General features: G+C 40.1%; 1 protein-coding gene across 1 annotated transcript; it reads right to left on the bottom strand.

Moving 5' to 3' along the window:
• Positions 1-920: 920 nt before the first annotated feature.
• LOC101737401 (polypeptide N-acetylgalactosaminyltransferase 10) lies at positions 921-21260 on the bottom strand. Its single transcript, XM_038015029.2, has 13 exons — positions 21216-21260; positions 19133-19393; positions 18741-18792; positions 18020-18331; positions 14798-14986; positions 13237-13414; positions 12348-12465; positions 11542-11652; positions 10833-10991; positions 9279-9341; positions 7412-7560; positions 5748-5859; positions 921-5070 (listed from the first exon to the last, which is right to left on the bottom strand). Exons 1-13 carry the CDS (start codon positions 21258-21260, stop codon positions 4876-4878), a joined length of 1944 nt encoding a protein of 647 aa, XP_037870957.1. The 3' UTR covers positions 921-4875.
• Positions 21261-21861: the final 601 nt, after the last annotated feature.

The raw sequence follows: 21861 nt of genomic DNA, 5'->3' as shown, positions 1-21861 counted from the left end.
CAGTCCCGGTTTGAGCCCCGTGAACTCACCTACTCGCCCGGTTACGTAGATATAACCTCTCAAGGCTATCAGCTTAAGTGACAAGAGATAGGGCTCGTTCACGCGTATTACTACTGTCGCTTTTTTTTACTTTTTCGGTGGTCGGATTATACCGGACATTGTGCCGTACGCACCGGTAACACGTCAAGTTTAAAAAATTATTAATTCTCAGCTCAAAACATACTGACTCGCTGGTGTACGCCCCTGACTGTTGCGGTTGTGACAAGCATTTCTATTCAATTGGACGTCTAAAGCCTTGGCTAAGGATGGGAACTGGCTACGAACACCAACCTAGCTCCTCGAATAACTACTATTTAGTTGTCGACCTCAGGCCCTGACCTCTGTGACAGGAAGCTTTTAGGAGCCCATAGACATCTACAACGAAAATGCTGCCACCCACCTTCAGAAATAAGTTCTTAGGTCTCAGTATAGTTACAACGGCTGCCCCACCCTTCAAACTGAAATGCATAACTGCTTCACGGCAGAAATAGGCAGGGTGGTGGTACCTACCCGCGCGGACTCACAAGAGGTCCTACCACCAGCAATTACACAAATTATAATTCTACGGGTTTGATTTTTATCACACGATGTTATTCCTTCACCGTGGAAGTCAATCGTAAGAATTTGTTAAGTACGTATTTCATTGGAAAATTTAGTAACCGCCTGCCTGAACGTCGTATGCTTTAAGCCCCGACGACTTCAAAATGAATCTCATTTTTTTTATTGTATAATTATGTGAACAACCTATACCCATACACACCAGCATCTTCTATCTCCGCGCAAGCTCCACGCAGTGAAACACTTAGCATAACAATACCGTTTCTCACTATATTAAAGCACCGTTATATTCGAGGCTTTAAAATCAAAACGCCGCCGACGAGTAAATTGTAAAAATATTTTATTTTCCCGACAGTTTACATGTGCACATACCAAAACTAGTGATTAAATAAAATGTCACAAATATATAAAATATCGAACACAATTCTTTTCAAAATCGAAAATTCAAATGATTGACAAATACTCGTACATAACAACATACAGATATACCTGCATTTAAAATATTATATTTATAATTTACTACTAATTAAACTAAATATGTATTATAATTTATAGTTTGTTTTCACAAAACGTCATAACAACTTATGAAGACAACTTTTAAAAATGTTATCACTGAAATTTTTTGAATGTCAACAAATAGCATAGCATACGGAAGGAGTTGTACGCAATACAAAAAAAAACTGCTTATCTAAAAAGTGGCACTTACGACTTTAAGGATCTAATTTCAAGAGGTACCTAGACACTTTACCTTGGGATTAAAATCAATCACAAGTGAATTAGACCTTGCGATGTGTTTTCAAATGTAACGAAATCGTATCAGCCATTGTAAAAGCCTCACGATCCTAAATCAAATGAAAGTCGTTTTAACAATATTCTTCTTCTTCCTATTCGTACACTCTTGACAGAGTGGTCGTGGTCATGCATCAGTCGGATGCGACCTGCTCATGACTCTCGTGGGTAATAAGTGCAGTGGTTTCCCGTTGCCTTCTGCAATATAAAACTTTACAAATTCTGTAGTCGCCGATGCCCAAAATCCTCTAATAGATGTATTGAAAACAAATTATTTTTTGTCTTAGATTAGTTTTCGAACATGTTATCGCTGTACACTTGAAATGTAATAAATGTAATTAATTGGAAAAGTGAGTCTTAATTACTGTCACTATGGAAGGCAATAATAATGATGATTGGCTATGGAATGAGCTCCCCTCCACGGTGTTTCCCGAGCGCTATGACATGTCCTTCTTCAAACGAGGCTTGCGGAGAGTACTTTATGGTAGGCAGCGGCTTGGCTCTGCCCCTGGCATTGCTGACGTCCATGAGCGACGGTGACCACTTACCATCAGGTGGGCCGTATGCTCGTCTGCCTACAAAGGCAATAAAAAAAAAAAGAATAGCGTCAGCAACGCTGACCTCATTATTTTAAAAACACAATGGAACCGGCCTATCCGTCATATATAATATATTTGAATAAAACCTTTAACTTTCTAAACATAACATTATAAACTAACGCTACAAAATTTTATATGGCAGGTAAATAAGTACAATAAAAAGGACTTTATTCGTTTTTTTTTTCTCTGGTACTACCTACATAACACTGACATATCGTCTTTTCGCATTAAAAGTGTACAATTCCCTAAAATATTCGAAATTGAGTTAATATGTGGAATTATTTGGCATCACCAGTCTTTTTCTACGGTCAAAAGAGCGTAGTTTAGTTTTAGTTTTTTTTAGGTTACCTATGTTTTGACTATTAAGAAAATTAATACATAATCTTTCTTTAAAAGACAGATAATAATGTAACTGATAAAAAATAAAAAATAAATGTTGCAAAGATGATTAATATTAAAAATATCACATGTTAAGACCTATAAAACGCTCTCCTGTAAAATTAGTAAGTTTTGAGATTATACAGTTTTAATGCGAGAAGACGATATAGTATTGGGTGATTTCTAAAACATAAATAAATGCTTTTCGTTAAGGAATGATTACTTTTTATTGCACACACTAAAAGTGACCAGCAATCTAAAGGCAACATAATACATTGCTGCGTTTGATCGTAAACGCAACTTTCACATCACTTTATGAATGTTTTCTAAGCTTCAGCGGGGCCTATATTGAAAGCGCGAGCACTTAGATTAAGAGCGACCCGTTCAAAGGGTCCAAGACCCGACATCAACGTAGTATTGAACTCGCCAGTTTCGTAATATTTGCAAACAAGGACGATTAGAGACGAGATCGGCCGTGGGAAATGAAAAAAAGAACATAGGAACAATACCAGTGAATTATTTGGATTATATTAATTATAAATATTAATGAACTCCTTTGACTAGTTATACCAAAAACTCTTATATTGAAATAAAACTTCTAATGCGACTTCTGACAAGGTTGCGTTAAACGTTTAACGCTCCTGGGGAGGGGGAATAGAAAGAGACAGAGCGAGAGTGAATGCGCGGCACTCGAACGCATGCGCGTAGTATACCTGTTATGGGCCAACGCAGCATTCCTTATTACAAGAGCAATCTGATTTAAGAATAAAAAACGAAGAAAACCACAATACTACACACATCGAAAAAGAAGTTTCACTTCATTCCGCGCACCGTTTTTTTTATATATATCGACACATTATATTGATGTAGAAATAACTCGTTGAACGTTTTGTTAACCCAACGATTTGTTTATTTATTATACAGACTCGACCAGTGGTCAACTCAACTACTTGACTTCCCTGGTGGCTCCTGATAATGATATAGAGGAAGCAATTTCCTGCCCGTCTTAAAAACAACATCTTCAACTTATATGGGAAAACCTGTCTATTGCTAGTACGGGTAACGCCATCTGTCGTTCAAGAGCAAGAACGGATATCGAAACAACTAGAAACGTCTCTCAAATGTTCCAGTTGTATTGTATTTCTATTGACCCCGAGAATGTTCTCGACATATGCGAGTCTAAAACGTTCTCGTACGTGTGTACTAATAGCTCCACGGTGCCAGATGTATCAAAATTAACAATTTTTATGAACATAATATATAAGCAGGAGATTCCATTACACACACAAACACATCCATGCTGACTTCATACAAAGCTTATGACAGTTATATTTCGGTGTCGGCCGCATCGCTTCCCGAACACTATTCGGTTAAGCGGTGTAGCTACATATAAGCACATTTATGCTACCTAGTAAAGTCGACGGCTTTATTATTGCTCTAACCTTATTTATTATTGCTATAGCCGTCGACTAGGTAGGCAAGGTAGGCAGCAGGTGACGGCTTTTGTTTCGCTTGTAGCTACGGTTGGTACTAGCGGTTGGTGCTAGCGGCTGGTGCTAGTTGCTGGTGCTAGTGGCTGGTGCTAGTTGCTGGTACTAGCGGCTGGTGTAAGTGGCTGGTGCGAGCGGCTAGAGCTATCGGCTGGTACGAGCGACTGGTCCTAGCGGCTGGTGCTAGTTGCTGGTGCTAGCGGCTGGTGCGAGCTGCTGGTACGTGCGGCTGGTACGTGCGGCTGGTACGAGCGGCTGGTACGAGCGGCTGGTGCTAGTTGCTGGTGCCAGCGGCTGGTGCTAGCGGCTGGTGCTAGCGGCTGATGCTAGTTGCTGGTGCTAGTGGCTGGTGCGAGCGGCTGGTGCAAGCGGCTGATGCCAGCGGCTATTACCAGCGGCTAGTGCTAGCGGCTGGTGCGAGCGACTGGTCCTAGTGGCTGGTGCGAGCGGCTGGTGCTAGCGGCTGGTGCGAGCGGCTGGTGCTAGCGGCTGGTGCTAGTTGCTGGTGCTAGTTGCTGGTGCCAGCGGCTGGTGCGAGTGGCTGGTACGAGCGGCTGGTGCGAGCTGCTGGTACGAGCTGCTGGTGCGAGCTGCTGGTGCGAGCGGCTGGTGCCAGCGGCTGGTGCGAGCGGCTGGTACGAGCGGCTGGTACGAGCGGCTGGTGCTAGCGGCTGGTGCTAGTTGCTGGTGCTAGCGGCTGGTGCTAGTTGCTGGTGCTAGCGGCTGGTGCTAGCGGCTGGTGCTAGCGGCTGGTGCTAGCGGCTGGTGCTAGCGGCTGGTGCTAGCGGCTGGTGCTAGCGGCTGGTGCTAGTTTCTGGTGCAAGCGGCTGGTGCTAGCGGCTCGTGCGAGCGGCTGGTGATAGTTTCTGGTGCAAGCGGCTCGAGCGAGCGGCTGGTGCTAGCGGCTGGTGCTAGTTTCTGGTGCAAGCGGCCAGTGCTAGCGGCTGGTGCTAGTTTCTGGATCAAGCGGCAGGTGCGAACGGCTGGTACGAGCGGCTGGTGCTAGCGGCTGACGCTGGCGACTAGTGCTCGGGGGCGGGCCCGGTGACGCGGTCGGGGCGCGCGTCCCAGGCGGCGAGCAGCTCGGCGTCCACGGTGTCCAGGGTCCAGCGCTGCGTGTCGGCGGCGGCGTCGCACCGGCTGATGTGCAGCCGCAGCGTGGTCGGGTCGTGGTCCACGCAGTTCGAGTGTCCGCCATGCTTTATCTGCTTCGTATCCTGGAACCAGTATTAAGTGGAAGACTCATTAGACACGTAGCGGCATCTGTTCCCCGCAAAATGTATGAAGCGGCCAAACAATGGAAATAAAAAATACATAACTTCACTTTAACTTCGTCTTACTTAATCTTACTTAATCTATAATAAACTCTGTATGCTCGATCTAGTTAATAATACTACTTATTGTAGTATTATGCCGTCAGATAACAAAAACAGATATTGAAGATATGTTCTCGAATGTTCCAGTTGCATCGCGGGGAACGTCCTGGTAAATTGCAGGCAATCAACACGGCTATAGAATCGTGACATGAAGAGGTTTATTCGAAGCGAAGCGACCACCGAATTACCTCGATAAAGCGAAGGAGTGACTTGTGATAATGAAGTAAAGAGTTTCACTTATCCTGAGTTTTACTTATCACAATAACATATTTTAAAGCACTCATTGATCATTACTAGTTTATGGTGAGGACCACGAACCATAGCTACCATCGCTTTTTTTTCTGCTGAGATCAATTTATAGTCTTAGGACATATTAATATGATTGTTTTAATACAGTTTAATATACTTGAGGAACATGAAGGTCCACACAAAGTATCATTCTTGAATCATTCGTTAATACAAATCGTGTCAGGTCCGAATGACGCCAGTCCCCGGTGGGGAGCGACCCCCCTACTCACCGGGTAGTACCTCCACAGCTGGTTCCCGCCCCCCAGGTGGCACGCGTACAACACTATGGGGCTCCCGGGGGACGAGTCCGGGAGGTCCCAGCACATGTTCCGCGTTTTACATCTGTTCATACAAAATACATTTAACTGTTTAGTTCACTTGGGAAATGTCTTATCTTTTACGGGTCGATTGATGATATTCTGGTTTGACGTATTATTCTAAATGATAAAAAATCTGAATTTATAAAATAAGTATTTGTGGCTTTGTTTGTTTGTTTGTTTACGACATTATGTGTTCATGCGACAATTCGATTTACATATTAAATGTTTTATTTTAAGTGTAGCTTTTCATTTTATACTTTCGAGTCACAACGTCACACTAGGCAATCGTCCGGGAAATATTCATAAATGTGGCAGTTTCACCGGCAAAAATAGAACCTTTATAAAAATATTCTATGCTATAGGTGTAAATATTTGTTTATTTTTGCTGTTAATTTTCGTTTTATATTTTACGTTCGAGTTACAACACACGCACACGTTACACGGAGCCATTGTCCGGGAAATCTATATATTAATACGGGAAGCAAAAACTTTGTACCCCTTGACTATGAAATTTTCCACACTTGTAGGAGTGCAGAATGCTAATCTTTTTTTTTAAATTGAGCATAAAATTACATTAAATTAATAAAAAAAAATTACACACACTACCATGTATTTGACACACACACGCGTGCATACTTTTGTTTATTGTCAAACTTTTCTTATTGCTTATAATCTGTGGTTAAATTGAGAATAGATTAAAATATATTGTTTGTCTTTAATAATATTTGTTATAGTAAAGTGTACATATTCTTGGCGAAATCTGTGATTATAGAACTATAATAGTCTTTTACAATAGAATCATAATAGTGTACAAACTATAATTTCAATTAATTATAGACGAATTTCGACTACCAGTGGACCACTCATGCCCTTTTCCCAGTCACCCGGGGTCAGCGCAACATATTTTCTCCTTCCATAGTTCTCTATCATATACCATTTCTTCGCTCACTCCCCTCTTACCCATATACGCACGTCACGCAATCTATCAATTTCTTCTTAGGTTTACCTCTTCCTCTATATCCTTCTACATTCATAGTTAACACTCTCTTACCAACCTCATTTTCATTTCGTCTCATCACATGTCCATACCATCCCAAACGCGCCCCTCTCAGCGCACCTGTCACAGCTGCCACTTTCAGACTTCCTCTAATATATTCGTTCCGTATTCTATCCAAATTCAAATTCAAAATCATTTATTTCAACTTAGATGTTAGTATGACACACTGTTGAATGTCAAAATATAAATAACAATGTTAACTCTACCACCGGTTCCAAAAAAAGCCAGTCCTGAGAAGAACCGGCGAAACAAACACAGCGGGCTTTTTTTTGTTTTTTCTCAAATATTTTGTTTTTTTTTAAATAAATAAAGTTATTTACAATAAAGGAAAAAAAAGTCAAAAAATACAATTAAAAAATAATAATAATAATAATAATAATAATGAAAAATGAAAAGGCCAGGAGCGAACGCCTCATTCTCGTTACTCCACACATCCATCGCAACATTCGTATCTCTGCTGCATGCAATCGCCAGTGGACCACTAGTATTAATAAATGTGGGTAGTAGCGTCCGTTACCTGATATCTTTGTGCCAGGTGAGCACGAAGTGTTGCTCTGCGTTAGTGGTGACGTCACAGCGCGCGAGGCGCAGCGCGGCCAGCTGCGGGCCGTGCGCCGCGTCCGCACACAGCCCCCCCGCCCCCACCCCCGCCCTCACCGCGCGGATCTGCGGCACCGGAGCGCACTTACGTCGTATTCAACTCAAAACTTTAGGCCGGAAACAGTGCTCGACCGACGGTACGTTCTGACCGTACGTCCTGACCGTCGGTTGCGAAAATGCATTCAGTGTTACGCTGACGGCGAACTGCGATGCGTGTGTACAGTTCACAAGAAAAATGAATTCTTTATTGAATGAATGAATTCTTTACAAAATTCTTGCCAAGCACTTATTTTAGCATCACGGTCTTTATAAAATCCCATAATGCCGGATGAAGACGAACTTCAGTAATAAGGCGCTATGTATCGATATTCATTTTTGCTTTAAGTGTACGTAGGCGCGTACGGTCGGTCGCTCCGTCAGCAAAGCACTGAACACATCCATACAATCTCATAGCGGACCGACAGCCCGACCGACCGTGCGCGCGTACCAAATCACGCGCGTACCGTCAGCGTAGCAGCGTAGCGAATTTATACACTTGCATAGATATAGCTACGCCGACCGTCGGTCGAGTACTGTTTCCAGCCTTAAGATAGTCGTCGTGGCCTAAAGGACGTCCGGTGCATTCGTATCGAGCGATGCACCGGTGTTCGAATCCCGCAGGCGGGTACCAATTTTTCTGATGAAATACGTACTCGACAAATGTTCACTGATTGACTTCCACGTTGAAGGAATAACATTGTGTAATAAAAATCAAACCCACTAAATTATGATTTTCGTAATTACGATACCTCTTGTGAGTCCGCGCGGGTAGGTACCACTGGGTAGGTGACTAGTTCACATGTAAGAAGTTCTTCAGTGATAGATTTAATAGTGCTATTTTTCTGGCAATTCACTGTTTTTGTGAGTATGCGTGTGTTTGTCCGCGTGGGTAGGTACCACCACCCTGCCTATTTCTGCCGTAAAGCAGTAATGCGTTTCGGTTTGAGGGGTAGGGCAGCCGTTGTAACTATACTGAGACCTTAGAACTTGCATCTCAAGGCGGGTGGCGCATTTACGTCGTAAATGTCTATGGGCTCCGGCAACCACTTAACACAAGGTGGGCTGGGAGCTCGTTCACCCAACTAAGAAATAAAGAAAAAAAAACGTGATCCGCACGGGTGTGACGACGGTCCAGTCATGTGCTTTCAAAGATTCCAAAAATGGTACCACAAGGAATAAACGAGAAAATAACGCTATCCCGCTCGCACGCAGCAGCCATTACAAAAACGGCAAAAAATGTTAAAAAATTGCCAGTTGTAATGCCATATTTATTTTAAAAACAAACAAGATCCCTAATACGCCATCTGTGTGGATTCTACTATACCATACCATACAGATTGCTAATTTGTTTGAACAAATTTGTTGTTTATTTGATATTGAGAAGTCACGATCGTCCATGGACATCAGCGATGCCAGAGGCAATGTCACACCACCGCTTACTAAGCGGACTGATTTTGCTTGTTATATATTTGTTCAATCAAGCAAAAACTACACTTACTTAACTTTGAGGACGCATTTTATATTCCAAAATCCATATTTAAACGTTTTTCGTTTTCAAAAAGCTTTTTATCGTATTATAATAAAGCTCGTCTATTCCCGACTGTACGGTACGTGAGTTCAGCCTTTAGAAAGGATTTATTAACAGACTTAGTTGCTTATTGACTACTTATTAACAGACTACAGTACCTTACTAAGCAATGACAATCAATAGTTTTCAAGACAGTTGAAATAAACGAATCTCTTACCTTTCCCTCGGCAAAAGGCTTAGGCTCCACGGGCGGGTACTTCGCCGTCAAATCAAACGCTATCTGGAATATTAACAATTAAACAACAAGTTTATCTTATCTATGGAATTCAAAATATGTGTTTCATTATTGGACTTTTTGGCGGGAACGCGAGGAGTGAAGTTGTGCGATTTGTTTTATTTTGTCTATTTAGTGTTTATTCAGGTTTAAATATGTAATAACGGTGGTTTATTAACTATTTAATATCTGTTAAAGTGCACAAATGTGGGAAAATGAAACAAAGCCGCTGGACGTAACTTCTCGGGATCCTCCAAAAAGTTCACTGAAAAAATCTCGGTCAATGACCACCATTTTACTAACATTATATTTCATCCCATATCATCTCATCTCATTTCATTTAATTTCATCCCAGTTAATTAATGTCTCAAGTTAATCATCTTCATTTCATTTCATTTCACTTCATATTATCATTTTTCATAAAAATATAAATATAAATTAAAATGAGACATGACTTAAAGGTCTAAGTTACCAGGTCACAAACTCCCTTAAATAAAAAAATTCATTATTTAATATTATCTAATTTATGCGTTCTTGATATGGAAGGTAGCAATAAAGAGCACCATCTTGTATAAAGGGAAAAGTGTCCATTTGTAAACAGCAAGTTATTGTTGGAAGATTTACCAAAATAGCGCTAGCGTAAGAAGTGGAAATGGTAACGAGGGTTTTTTTATTGCTTAGATGAGTGGACGAGCTCACAGCCCACCTGTTGTTAAGTGGTTGCTAGAGCCCATAGACATCTACAACGTAAATGCGCTACCCAACTTGAGATATACATTCTAAGGTCTCAATATAGTTACAACGGCTGCCCCGTAATTAAAGTTCAAAACTTGCACTACCATTTCCCTACATCGGTCAAAGGAATCCTTTTAAGTTTATTTTATACAAAATTTTAAGTTTTTTATTTATCGATTGAGGCACTACGCGAAATCTGTCGGGTCAGCTAGTCTACACAAATATACAAATCTACAGTGGTTTTTACGGATGTTCCGTTATAGCTACTGAACCATGCATCCGACTGACTTGAAACTTGGTATCAATGTAGAAAATACATGTACTTAATGGATAGGCTAATATTTATATGAGTTTTGGACTTCCTACACCAGTTGCGGGGGCGTTAATGATGAGAATCTTTGTGTGCTTGAGAAATAATCATGTTAATTTTAAATGCCCAGCGAAGCGGGCGGATACAGCTAGTAAACAATCCGGTCATCATTCTCGTGTGAACCCGTCGCTTGCGACGAAGGGCTCGACGAGTAAATTAACCCACAGACACAGCCCACTGAGTTTCTCGCCGGATCTTCTCGATGGGTCGCGTTTCCGACCAGGTGGTAGAATCTGCGAGGCACGGCTCTTGCTAGGGTTCGTGTTAGCAACGTTATCAGGTTTGAGCCCCGTGAGCCCACCTACTAGTTAAGGCGACGCTGATATAGCCTCTCAAGGCTATCAGCGTAGGTAGGATAAAAAAAAAGTAAACAATATAGAGCTGTGTCCCACCTGAGTCATGAACCACTTGAAGGGCTTACAGTTGAGCTTCTCCCGGAGGCGCTTCTGCGGCGCGAGGTCCCCGGGGTCGATGCGGCGGTAGTGCGGGCGGCGCCGGTACAGGTGCTCCGCGTACTCGTCCATCCACACCTCGGCCACCCGCCGGTAGTTCTGGGGACGAGGAGAGCGCGACGTCATAGACAAAAAAAAAATTAAGGAATTTTGCGACCTGGTAACTAAGACCTTTAGGTCAAGTGTTATTTTAATTTATATTTTTATGAAAAAATATAATATGGAGTGAAATGAAATGAGATGAGATGATCTATATTCTCAGTAAAATGGTGGCTATTTACTATTGAGACTTTTTCAGTGGGCTTTTTGGAGGATCCCGAGAAGTTACGTCCAGCGGCTTTGTTTCATTACCACACATTTGTGCACTGATATTAAACAGTTAATAAACCACCGTTATTACACATTTAAACCTAAAGAAATACTAAATAGACAACTAAGTTCACTCCTCGCGTTCCTGTGTCCTCATAGATAATACACATAAATTAGTTATAGATAAGCAACTTGAGCACTCGACAAAAAATTTTACGGATGTCGGCCACTAGATGGCTTCGCTTAGTTTCTCATTGCTCCTGTAGATGGCCGTAACATATTACTTATCCTAATATTATTTTTGATGAAGGATTGAAGATGAGGACGTGACGTCACGTACCTTTCCCACGAAGTCTCCGTGCCCGGGGTTCGGGAACGGGGCGAACTTCCGGTAAATGTGACCCACTCGGGAGCACGGCGCGTCCAGCATCCGACCTCCGCATTGCCATATCTGAAAATAAGATAATGAAAAAGGATCAGTCATCAGGATTGACAGCTGGGCCCTGTCCGGTGCCGCCGGGAAGTAATTACCCGCTAGGGTTGGTGGGTTCGCGACTCTTATTAAATGAGCCGAGAAATACGCAGGTTTTCGCCCTACGCCCTACCTATGTTAATGCAAGTGGCTGTGCCAATATTTATATTTAAAATACGGTGTCACAATGTTTGTCCGCGATAAGCTTTTGAACTAATGAACCGATTTTAATGAAACTTCGCACACTGTGTGTAGTTTGGTTCTATTTGAGAGATAATAGTTTTTATTTCAATTTACAATATCAACTTTTTTAAATGTTTGTCCTCAATGTGTTCCTAAATCATTGATCCGATTATGACGAAACTTAGTACCGTCGTAGTCGTTCTATTTGTGTCATAATACCATCTCCATACAACAGATGGCGTGGTAATAATGATCAGAAATCTACGTTTTCCATACAATTAACCATAAGCACAGCGGAACGTGAACGAGTTTACTGGTTGCAAAGATATTATAAGGCTCATATTTTATCCTCCTCAAAAATACTTAATTACCTGGAAAACTCTAAGCATGAACCGATTTCACATCTCAATCAAACTTTGAAGTGTCAATGTCATGCAGCGACCACCCCATCCCCGGTCCTGTTAAGGCAATAAATGACGAAGCACACAGACCTTAAAGCTGAGTTCGTATTGTTCCCCGCCCCATATGTCGAGGCCCGGGTCGTAACCGCCCAGCTCCCAGAAGAATGCACGCGATATCGCGAACAGACCGCCCGCCATCACGGGGCTCCTGGAACAGTACAGGTTCCTTTAAGATGGGGCGCCCGGTGTACTCGTACTGAGCAGGAGCGTAGCGAGGGGGACAGGGGGGGCATTGTGCCCGGGCGCTACTCACAAAGGGGCGCCAAACGATTTTGGAAAATATTTTTTAAATTTAGTACCAGTGTAATATAATAAATGTTAGTTGGTAAATAAAAAGGATAAAAAGGAACACTAATAGTCTAAACAGGGGCGCTACAAGGGTATTGTGCCCCGGACGCAAGTAAAGCTACGCCACTAGTAACGAGCGATGCGGGGGTCGAAACCCGCAAAAATCATAATTTGCGTAATTACTGGTGGTAATGAGCCTTTTGAGCCCGCAAGGGTAGGCACTGGTACCCTACCTATTTCGTAGGTGAAGCAGTAATGGCTTCGTAGGACAGCAACTACAGTTATAACTTGAGTTATAACATGACTTCTAAGTTTCAAATGTATACCAATACTAATACTGATACTGATACAATTTTATTAGTATACCACTCAAACAAAGACCTCGTATCGCAAGGAGGGTGGCGAGTGGCGACATTCACTTGCTATCTATGGGCTCCGGAACCACTTAACACCGTGTACGCTGTGAGCTCATTCACCTGAGTAGACAATTTTAAAAAGGTGTCCACCATGAAAAAAACGACTAAATTAGTACGATGCATTTGAATTTTAAATATTGATAAGTAAAAAGAGTGTCTACGTTAGTAAGGTATGATATAAAATACAGATAATAAAATTCCAAGGATACACTCACTCGAAGGGCTCGGGCATATTCTTTTCGTCCTTAGGGAGGACGGGAAGCCTTTTGTAGAAGAACTCCCAATCGAAAGCTCCCCTGGCACCTTCGTCCTGAGCCCTGTACTCGAAGGTATCGAACGCTATCACGTCAATGAAGGGACACATCACGGTCCGGTAGTCCAGGGCTATGGGTTCTGGTGAGGAAATGAGGTTATGACTTTTTTTTTTATTGCTTAGATGGGTGGACGAACTCACAGCCCACCTGGTGTTAAGTGGTTACTGGAGCCCATAGACATCTACAACGTAAATGCGCCACTCACCTTGAGATATAAGTTCTAAAGATCTCAGTATAGTTACAACGGCTGCCCCACCCTTCAGACCGAAACGCATTACTGCTTCACGGCAGAAATAGGTAAGGCGGTAGTACCTACCCGCGCGGACTCATAAGGGGTCCTACCACCAGTAAAAATTATAACCCTGGAAAGAAGGTTTAGCTGGGTATCGATATTGTAGGGCGATTCTGTTAACAGCACGCTTCTTAATTCAAGGAGCAATGAGGATGTCAGCTCAAAAATTCAAGAAATTCCATTCAAACAAAAAGACGTTGGTCATTGTTATTAATACGCTTTTATTAGCTTCAGACGTATGTATGTAACGGAATCTTTGAACATGATTTTGACCTCCTTCAAAAAGTTGGATTAACTCGAAATTTGGTATACTTATTAAGGACAGATGACAATTTATAATAAAAAAAAAGAAATTGAAAAAATTTAATTAAAAAATTGAAATAAAAAAAAAGCGTGGGGTGCATGGTATAAATAGTTATAAATATTTTACGAACAAATATGAGCAGAAGGGTTATTTTGATAATGTCCTGAAAAGCACCCCACGCTTTTTTTTACAATAAAATAATTTTTTCTTACACTATTTTTAATTCAAATTTATTAAAATTTATTTTCTATTTTTCAGTTGGATTTTCTATAAAAGCGTATTTTGTTAGTTTTTTTAAACTATTGTTTATTTTTGTAACACAGTCTATACGACGTTTTTCCCCCCTACCTATTCGCTGGTAGCTTGAGGGGCTATTCCAGTAACGCGCGGAAGGGTAGGTGAGCTCACGGGCTCAACCTGAGAGAATTCGGTAACACTAGCCCTAGCAAGAGCAGTGACCGGTGCTTGAGGGTACTAAAAGCACCGAGTGTGAATCCGGGGGATCTGACAAGACATGTTTCAGAAGACAAGTTGCCCCGTCGCAGTCGAATAAGTAATCTACCCCTTAATACTACCAGTCAGCCATTTTGTGTTGTATATAAAAAGATAAATAATTTATAAGAAAAAAAAAAAAAAAAAAAAAAAAAACAATATGCCCCCTGAGTTTCTTGCCAGTTCTTCTCAGGACAGAGGATAGTTTTTGTGAAATGGCGGTAGTTCTTTTTGACGTTCAACAAGTATGTACTTTCATTTATGTTGAATAATTTTTTTTTTACTTCATTTGATTTATAAATCCAAATTGTTTCCTATTAACTTAGAAAGAATCCAAGGCGCACATAAAATGAGAAATGAATACATACACAGACCTAGCAGGGGCGGGAGCCAGTTGACGTTGGCCTCCGTGTGCGAGTCCAGGAATATCAGGACGTCGGCCGTCGCTCGCTCTGCGCCCGCCAGCCGAGCCGTGATCAGTCCACTGCGTTTCGGCAGTCTGATCACTTTCACTTTAGGCATGTTTCCCTCTAGGTAGTCATCTAATGCTTTCCCTAGAAAATCTGTGGAAATAACGTCTGATTTTAACTCGAGCTGCATAACCGTCTTAATAACCTATAACGAATTGGTAAAGTCAACTAAATTGCATATTTTTACCTATAAATTAGCGATGTTTATAAAAATGATCAAAGGCATTCTCTATGTTAATAGAAGATTAATGTTAATAGTAATTAATAGTAGATACTGGTGGTAGGACCTCTTGTGAATCGGCGCGGGTAGGTACCCTGCCTATTTCTGCCGTGAAGCAGTAATACGTTTCGGTTTGAAGGGTGGGGCAGCCGTTGTAACTATACTTGAGACCATGGAACTTATATCTCAAGGTGGGTGGCGCATTTATATTGTAGATGCCAATGGGCTCCAATAACCACTCAACACCAGTTGGGCTGGGAGCTCGTCCACTCATCAAAGCAATAAAAAAAATCACTTTTCACCTCTATTCTACGTCATCAGACTTATACGAGGGCTTTAAACATCATTCAGTCATAAAACCCATCTCGTACCTTCCGGTAGAAAAGTTCCATTATACTTTTGACAGACATTATCATTTTGATTAGGATTAACATCAAAGGAATGACATCATTCGTAAACAATTACAAGAACAAGATACGTTTGCACGTTTATTGACTTTAGATTTACAATCAGATAATTAAGTCATTAAGTAATTTGAATTATTTTTCCCTGATCACGTAAATTTAATATATAGTGCAAAAGGCCTGTTAAGAACCAAAATGTCAGATGACGGTGCAACGTGCACAATCGACCTCCACGATCCACAACATTGATCAGCTGTTAGATATTGATAACGACAATCGTCAATCAAAAGTAACGCCATTAAACAAAGTCATGACCCTCAACAATAATAAACCAACGGAAAGATATCGCAATGAGAGAAAGAGAGAGAGAGAGAGAGAGAGATTACACTTTATTGCACTTTTTTTTTTTTTCCTACCTACGCTGATAGCCTTGAGAGGCTATATCAGCGTAACCCTAACTTTTGTAGGTGAGCTCACGGGGCTCAAACCTGATGACGTTGCTAACACGAACCCTAGAAAGAGCCGTGCTTCGCAGAATCTACCACCGGATCGGAAACGCGACCCACTGAGAAGATCCGGCGAGAAACTCAGTGGGCTGTGTCTGAGAGTTAATTTACTCGTCGAGCCCTTCGTCGCAAGCGACGGGTTCGACGAGAACGGTGGCCGGTGTTTATTGCACACCAAAACACAATTTACATTCAAAAAAACAATCAAAAAAAGCAGACATATTTGTACAATAGGCGGTCTTATCGCTAAAAGCGATCTGTTCCAGACAACCGTTAAATTTATAGAAATTCTGGAAAATATAAAAATATAGCAGGTATGTTGCGGTGTACTATAGATAATACATTATTATAGAAAATATATATGTACATGCAATAAACAAAATATATACCGTTTACATATAATATGAAATATATACCAATATGCAATGATGCGTGAATTACTGTTTTAAATACCGTTAAATTTGTATATAAGTCCCATACATAAATCTAGAGCTTAGCGTATCAAGGTGACCATGATATCCAACCTTTAAAACTTAACCTACGTAATTATTTCTAAGATATTATACATATAAACAAGCGAACATTAGAGATAAGGTTTTCTTATAAGAAACACTGCACTGCAAATGTGAGATCATCAAATTTATTCAATCTCAATCTCTCGTAGGTTAAATTCTATAGATGTATCTTTTTGTCTCTCTTTAGTGTCGCTTTTTGAGGGTCATCACCATTTGGAGTTTCAAATCACAACCATGCTAAAAAAGTTTTTACTTCAATTGATTTAAATATACTCCGGATATAGATACCCTAATAAAGTATAGAAAAAACTACACACAATTTCTTATTAAAACGATTTTCCAAGAAGTAAATCCAAGCCTAGGTTTTTTCGTACCTAAGCTGATGGTCTAGAGAGACCATTTCAGCGTAACCTTAACTAGTAGGTGAGCTCACGGGGCTCAAATCTGACGATGTTGCTAACACGAACCCTAGCAAGAGCCGTGCTTCGCAGAATCTACCACCGGATCGGAAACGCGACCCACTGAGAAGATCCGGCGAGAATCAGTGGGCTGTGTCTGTGGGTTAATTTACTCGTCGAGCTCTTCGTCGCAAGCGACGGGTTCGACGAAAACGATGACCGGTGCTTGGGGTACCTAAAAGCACCTTTAGTGGATCGGGAGGATCCAAAATGACGTGTTTTGGGCGACGTCAACTGTTTACCATTTGGTCCGCAGGATCGGCTATGTAGTTTCCGGCGGCCACAATCGGCCGCTTTATCGAAGTGGCGCATTGATGTCGACTGTAGGTTTTTTTTTTTTTTGTAGGTATTTACTGATGGACTCAAAGTCCAGGTCGTGACTTGTTCTTTTTTTTATTGCTTAGATGGGTGGACGAGCTCACAGCCCACCTGGTGTTAAGTGGTTACTGGAGCCCATAGACATCAACAACGTAAATGCGCCACCAACCTTGAGATATAAGTTCTAAGATCTCAAGGTTAGTTACAACGGCTGCACCATCCTTCAAACCGAAACGCATTATTGCTTCACGGCAGAAATAGGCAGTGTGGTACCTACCAGCGCGGACAAACACACGCATATTCACAAAAACAGTGAATTGCCAGAAAAACAGCGCTATTAAATCTATGATTGAAGGACTTCTTACATGTGAACATAGTCACCAGTGTTAGTACATCAAATACACCTGTACACATAATGTTAAATTACATGTGTAAAATAAAATTAACTGACTTTAATATTCGGCTTTAATATTTAATATTTAATATATATTTATTTTAATAGCGGTGGACTGTCTGTGTGACAACAATCTTCAAAATAGACTAGTAAAAAACAAATTAACATTTTGAAGAAAAATGGCTTTAACTTATTGTCAAAATTAAATGTATATAATCCTCCCAGAATTTCGCTCCAAGCTCAGTCAACACAAAACATGCACACACAAACATCTGCTAAAACCAGCAGCCATGAATTAAAAATGAGTTTACCTTTGGTACTAGCATCATCCACCAAAAATATCTCCTTAATGAGATGCTCTGGTGATCTGTACAGCACGCTATATGCTGTCCTCAACAACGTACTCCAGTGCTCATTGTGAAACGGTACAACCACACTGACGCTCGGCAAAGATTCGATATACATTTTTTTTTTACATCCTGAATGTCTTATGTCTGGCAATGAACGGCTCAATGGTATTTTATCACTTAGAGCACCATTGAAACCATTCACTGAATACAATGATTCTTCTAAATCTGATTCTTCTTTTGGTAAATGCGCTGGGAGACCTTGTTCACCAATACCTTTAAAAATGTATCATTGCATATTACACGACCTGTTTATCTCTTTGTGAACACTGGCTAGATAAATTATTTCTTTTGATTGCAAATAGCTATTTAATAAACATCTATTTAAAAAATATAGGAAAAAAAGACAATATTGATGTTAGCTTAAAGTGTTATCTTTATGATATCATAATTTTCACAATTCATTACGATCAAGCATACTACAATGGCCAAATAACTTTATAGAAAGATTGTTGTTATTCTTTTTAACAACATTTTAATGTGTTAAGCACCTTGTATTGTTGCTATTAATAATCAACACTGTTCAGACAATCGCAGTCTTAACGTACTCATGTAGCCAAGCTACACTGACACAGTTGGCTTGGCAATCAACAAAAAAAGTATTCACAAAAGTGATAATACTCACCCACACGTTTCCTCTCACTGCTTATCTGTTCATAGTTATGCCAGTCTATTTTCTGTAAAACAAAAATACATATTAAGTTGTCAAGCTTGCAGCTCTATTACTTGGAAAGGGCTGAACTGATTTTTCAAATATTCTTTCATAACCGCTATATAGTCTGTCCAAGTTTTTTCGGAATTAATGATGACAATTAGAAAATTCCGAAAATGGAAAAAAGTTTGTTTCTGGGACTTTGGAAATATCAAACTGTTTTCTTTATTGCCTTTCTTAATTGGAAAGGGTCAGTTCATTCCAGATTTCATGGGCACTATTATGCTTTTACTTGTTACATAAATTCATTCAATATTAAATGACAGAGATAGATAAATCACAATTTAATGAAAATTGAACTTTACCTTCAAACTCTTTGGTACAAAATGGTTCTCTTTATTAACAGCCTTGTTCAAATCGGGTGGAGCATGTAGTACAGCAGTATCATGGTTCATCAGCTCATCTGAGTGAGCTAAAGCTTCTCTTCTAACAATTAGCTTATCAGACTCAGAATAACTCAATGACTTTACTAAATATAACACGATGACTAGTAACGTTACAAATACAAGATTTCGCAGCCTCAATAAACGAAACAAACTGCGTCGCAACATCATTAATTGACTTATCTGAAAGTTAAGAAAGTAATAATTAAAATTTCGATTTAAACTTCAAATTTAAATGTTGTGATAAGAGCAAGCTATCAGTGAACAGTATAATTAAAGCAATGATTTTTTTAAGCAGTTTTCATGAATTCTGGTTTTCCTTTAGATAATTTTAGTGGTAAAAAGTTTAATGCAATACAAATTTGTCTGAGTGTAAAACCACATCAGTAGTGATAACAATATTTTTAACTGTGTATTTCATACGAAAATTCAATCAGCGAATAGCGCACAGCCTATAAATTATAATTATAATGAAAACCACGATAAATTTACCTTTAAAAGTGAAAAATTTAGTAACTTCCCAATCTAAGATATTGTCTTCTTATTCACAAATATCTGTAATTTATGTTGATTTAAAAAACGAAAACACCTTATTCGGCAAAACTAAAAAAATTGGACTAACACAAAAGTTGCAAAACAGGATTTTAATCATCATTCACAATTCAACACATTTGTCACATTGTACCTTGTTATATATTATGTAGGTAGTACATGAGTAAAAATTATGATACAAGGAATTCAGAGTTAGAGTATTATACTATTATGTAAACCATTTAGGCGTATTTGTATCAATTAGACATGCGTAGTTCCGGACCTAAATAGTTCCTGGAACTATGTCCTCATATGGAACTATATCATTCAATCCGAGTTGTCAAAATTAACATGTTCAGACAGTTCCATTTCCATTCCAAGTGTACTGTTATGCAGGAACTACAAACGCGTTGAACATGACGGACATGCGGACATGATTAGAGCATAGGTACCGCGCGGCGCGGAGGCGTGGCGCGGCGAGTCCACCCGAACGAGTCTCGAACCGACACGAGTCCACGTAAAGAGATAAGGCGACATATGGCACGAATACGAGAGAGTGAGATGGAGCGAGTGCATGAAACTGCGTGTGGAGCTCTTTCATATTACATTTTTATTAATATTGAAGTTATGCTCTACGACCTACGTGTTACAGTCGATAGTTGAATAAATTAAAATGTTTTGCTATGGATTTTGACCTTGACCATGCATCATTCCTACGAGCACTTAACCTTAAGTGTTTGTGGACCATTTCTTAGAAAATCATAATTCAAAATTCGAGAATTTTAAAACATTCACCACTTTCGCTATTCGGTATCTCGGTTATGGGAAAAAGGTTGTAAGGCTACAACGAGCTTAATTTACGTTGTATATCAGAATAACGTGGTATTTTAATTAACAACTGATAGGTTATAGTTTCCGGTGCATCGTACAATACCTACATTGAAAAATAATGAAAGTAGTAGAGTAGTTGAAATTATGACAAAGTAATTACAGTACATTAATAAATTATGCAACCAGCTGTAACAATGAACCTAAAACTAAAAACCTTACAAAATAATAATTACAATAATAATTGCCATAAGCGGCAATCTATTTTTATATAGTGCTTTTAAAAAATTGTATTTTTAATACCTTTTTTGAAAAATATTGTGTAATTAATAATAACTTAATACGTGATTCGCTACACTACAAACAGCTACTAGACTTAACATGTCCGCGGAACTAAACAGCTTCAAACAGGTACTAGACTTAATATGTCCGCGGAACTAAACAGCTACAAACTACAAACAGCTACTAGACTTAACATGTTCGTGAAACTAAACAGTTCCGCGAACATGTTTACTGGAACTAGTTCCGACACTCAAAAGAACGATGTCATGTTCAATCCAGTTCCGAACATGATTAGCGCACGTCTAGTATCAATTTGTGTTGATCTACTCGAATTAAACCAAAACAAACTTTGACAATAACTTACTTTTTCCCAATGCCACTGTCGTTTAGTTCGTACGCCAGTACCCATAGATTATACACTTAATATATTCGACCAGTACCTACCTACGTAGTACCTGGTAGTACCTAATAATCTGCACTCTGCAGTTTATGTTATTGTAATCTATGATAGTAGTCCAAGATCCCAGGGCCACCAGGCGTCACGTATTTTCTAACGAACGAAAAACTTATTAACTCCATGAATGTGGCCAATTGCGTAGTGTTAGTGGCCGTTTTCCAATTACAGCACAAGAGCGCATTATGCGGCATAATGCTCTACTAAGCTTCAGCATAATTCGGCATTGTGCGTCCCAGAGTCGCATTATGCTCTGTAATTGGAAAACTACCATTAAGTAATGCTATGCTCTGTAATTATGCTCTGTAATTGGAAAACTACCATTATGTAATGCTATGCTCTGTAATTATGCTCTGTAATTGGAAAACTACCATTAAGTAATGGTTAATTACAGAGCATAATGCGACTCAGTGACGCACAATGCCGAATTATGCTGAAGCTTAGTTGAGCATTATACCGCATAATACGCTCTTGTGCTATAATTGGAAAACGGCTAGTATGTACTACGAACGCATGCCTACCTGCTAGCTTGGTTAGACGGCCAATTTTCAGGTAT

Source organism: Bombyx mori, chromosome 13, assembly GCF_030269925.1.
Source record: "Bombyx mori chromosome 13, ASM3026992v2".
Lineage (NCBI taxonomy): Eukaryota > Metazoa > Arthropoda > Insecta > Lepidoptera > Bombycidae > Bombyx > Bombyx mori.
The sequence above is the reverse complement of the archived record's forward strand: the minus strand, read 5'-3'. Positions and strand labels throughout refer to the sequence as shown.

Bases quoted from the DNA above. Each gene is read 5' to 3' on its own strand.
- LOC101737401 (XM_038015029.2), bottom strand. From the start codon at position 21,260: ATGGGTACTGGCGTACGAACTAAACGACAGTGGCATTGGGAAAAA. The intron at 14,987-18,019 runs GTAAACTCATTT...TTATTTCCACAG, and splicing joins GGATGATGCTAGTACCAAAG to ATTTTCTAGGGAAAGCATTA. The intron at 10,992-11,541 runs GTACGTGACGTC...CCTCGTCCCCAG, and splicing joins ACGGAGACTTCGTGGGAAAG to AACTACCGGCGGGTGGCCGA.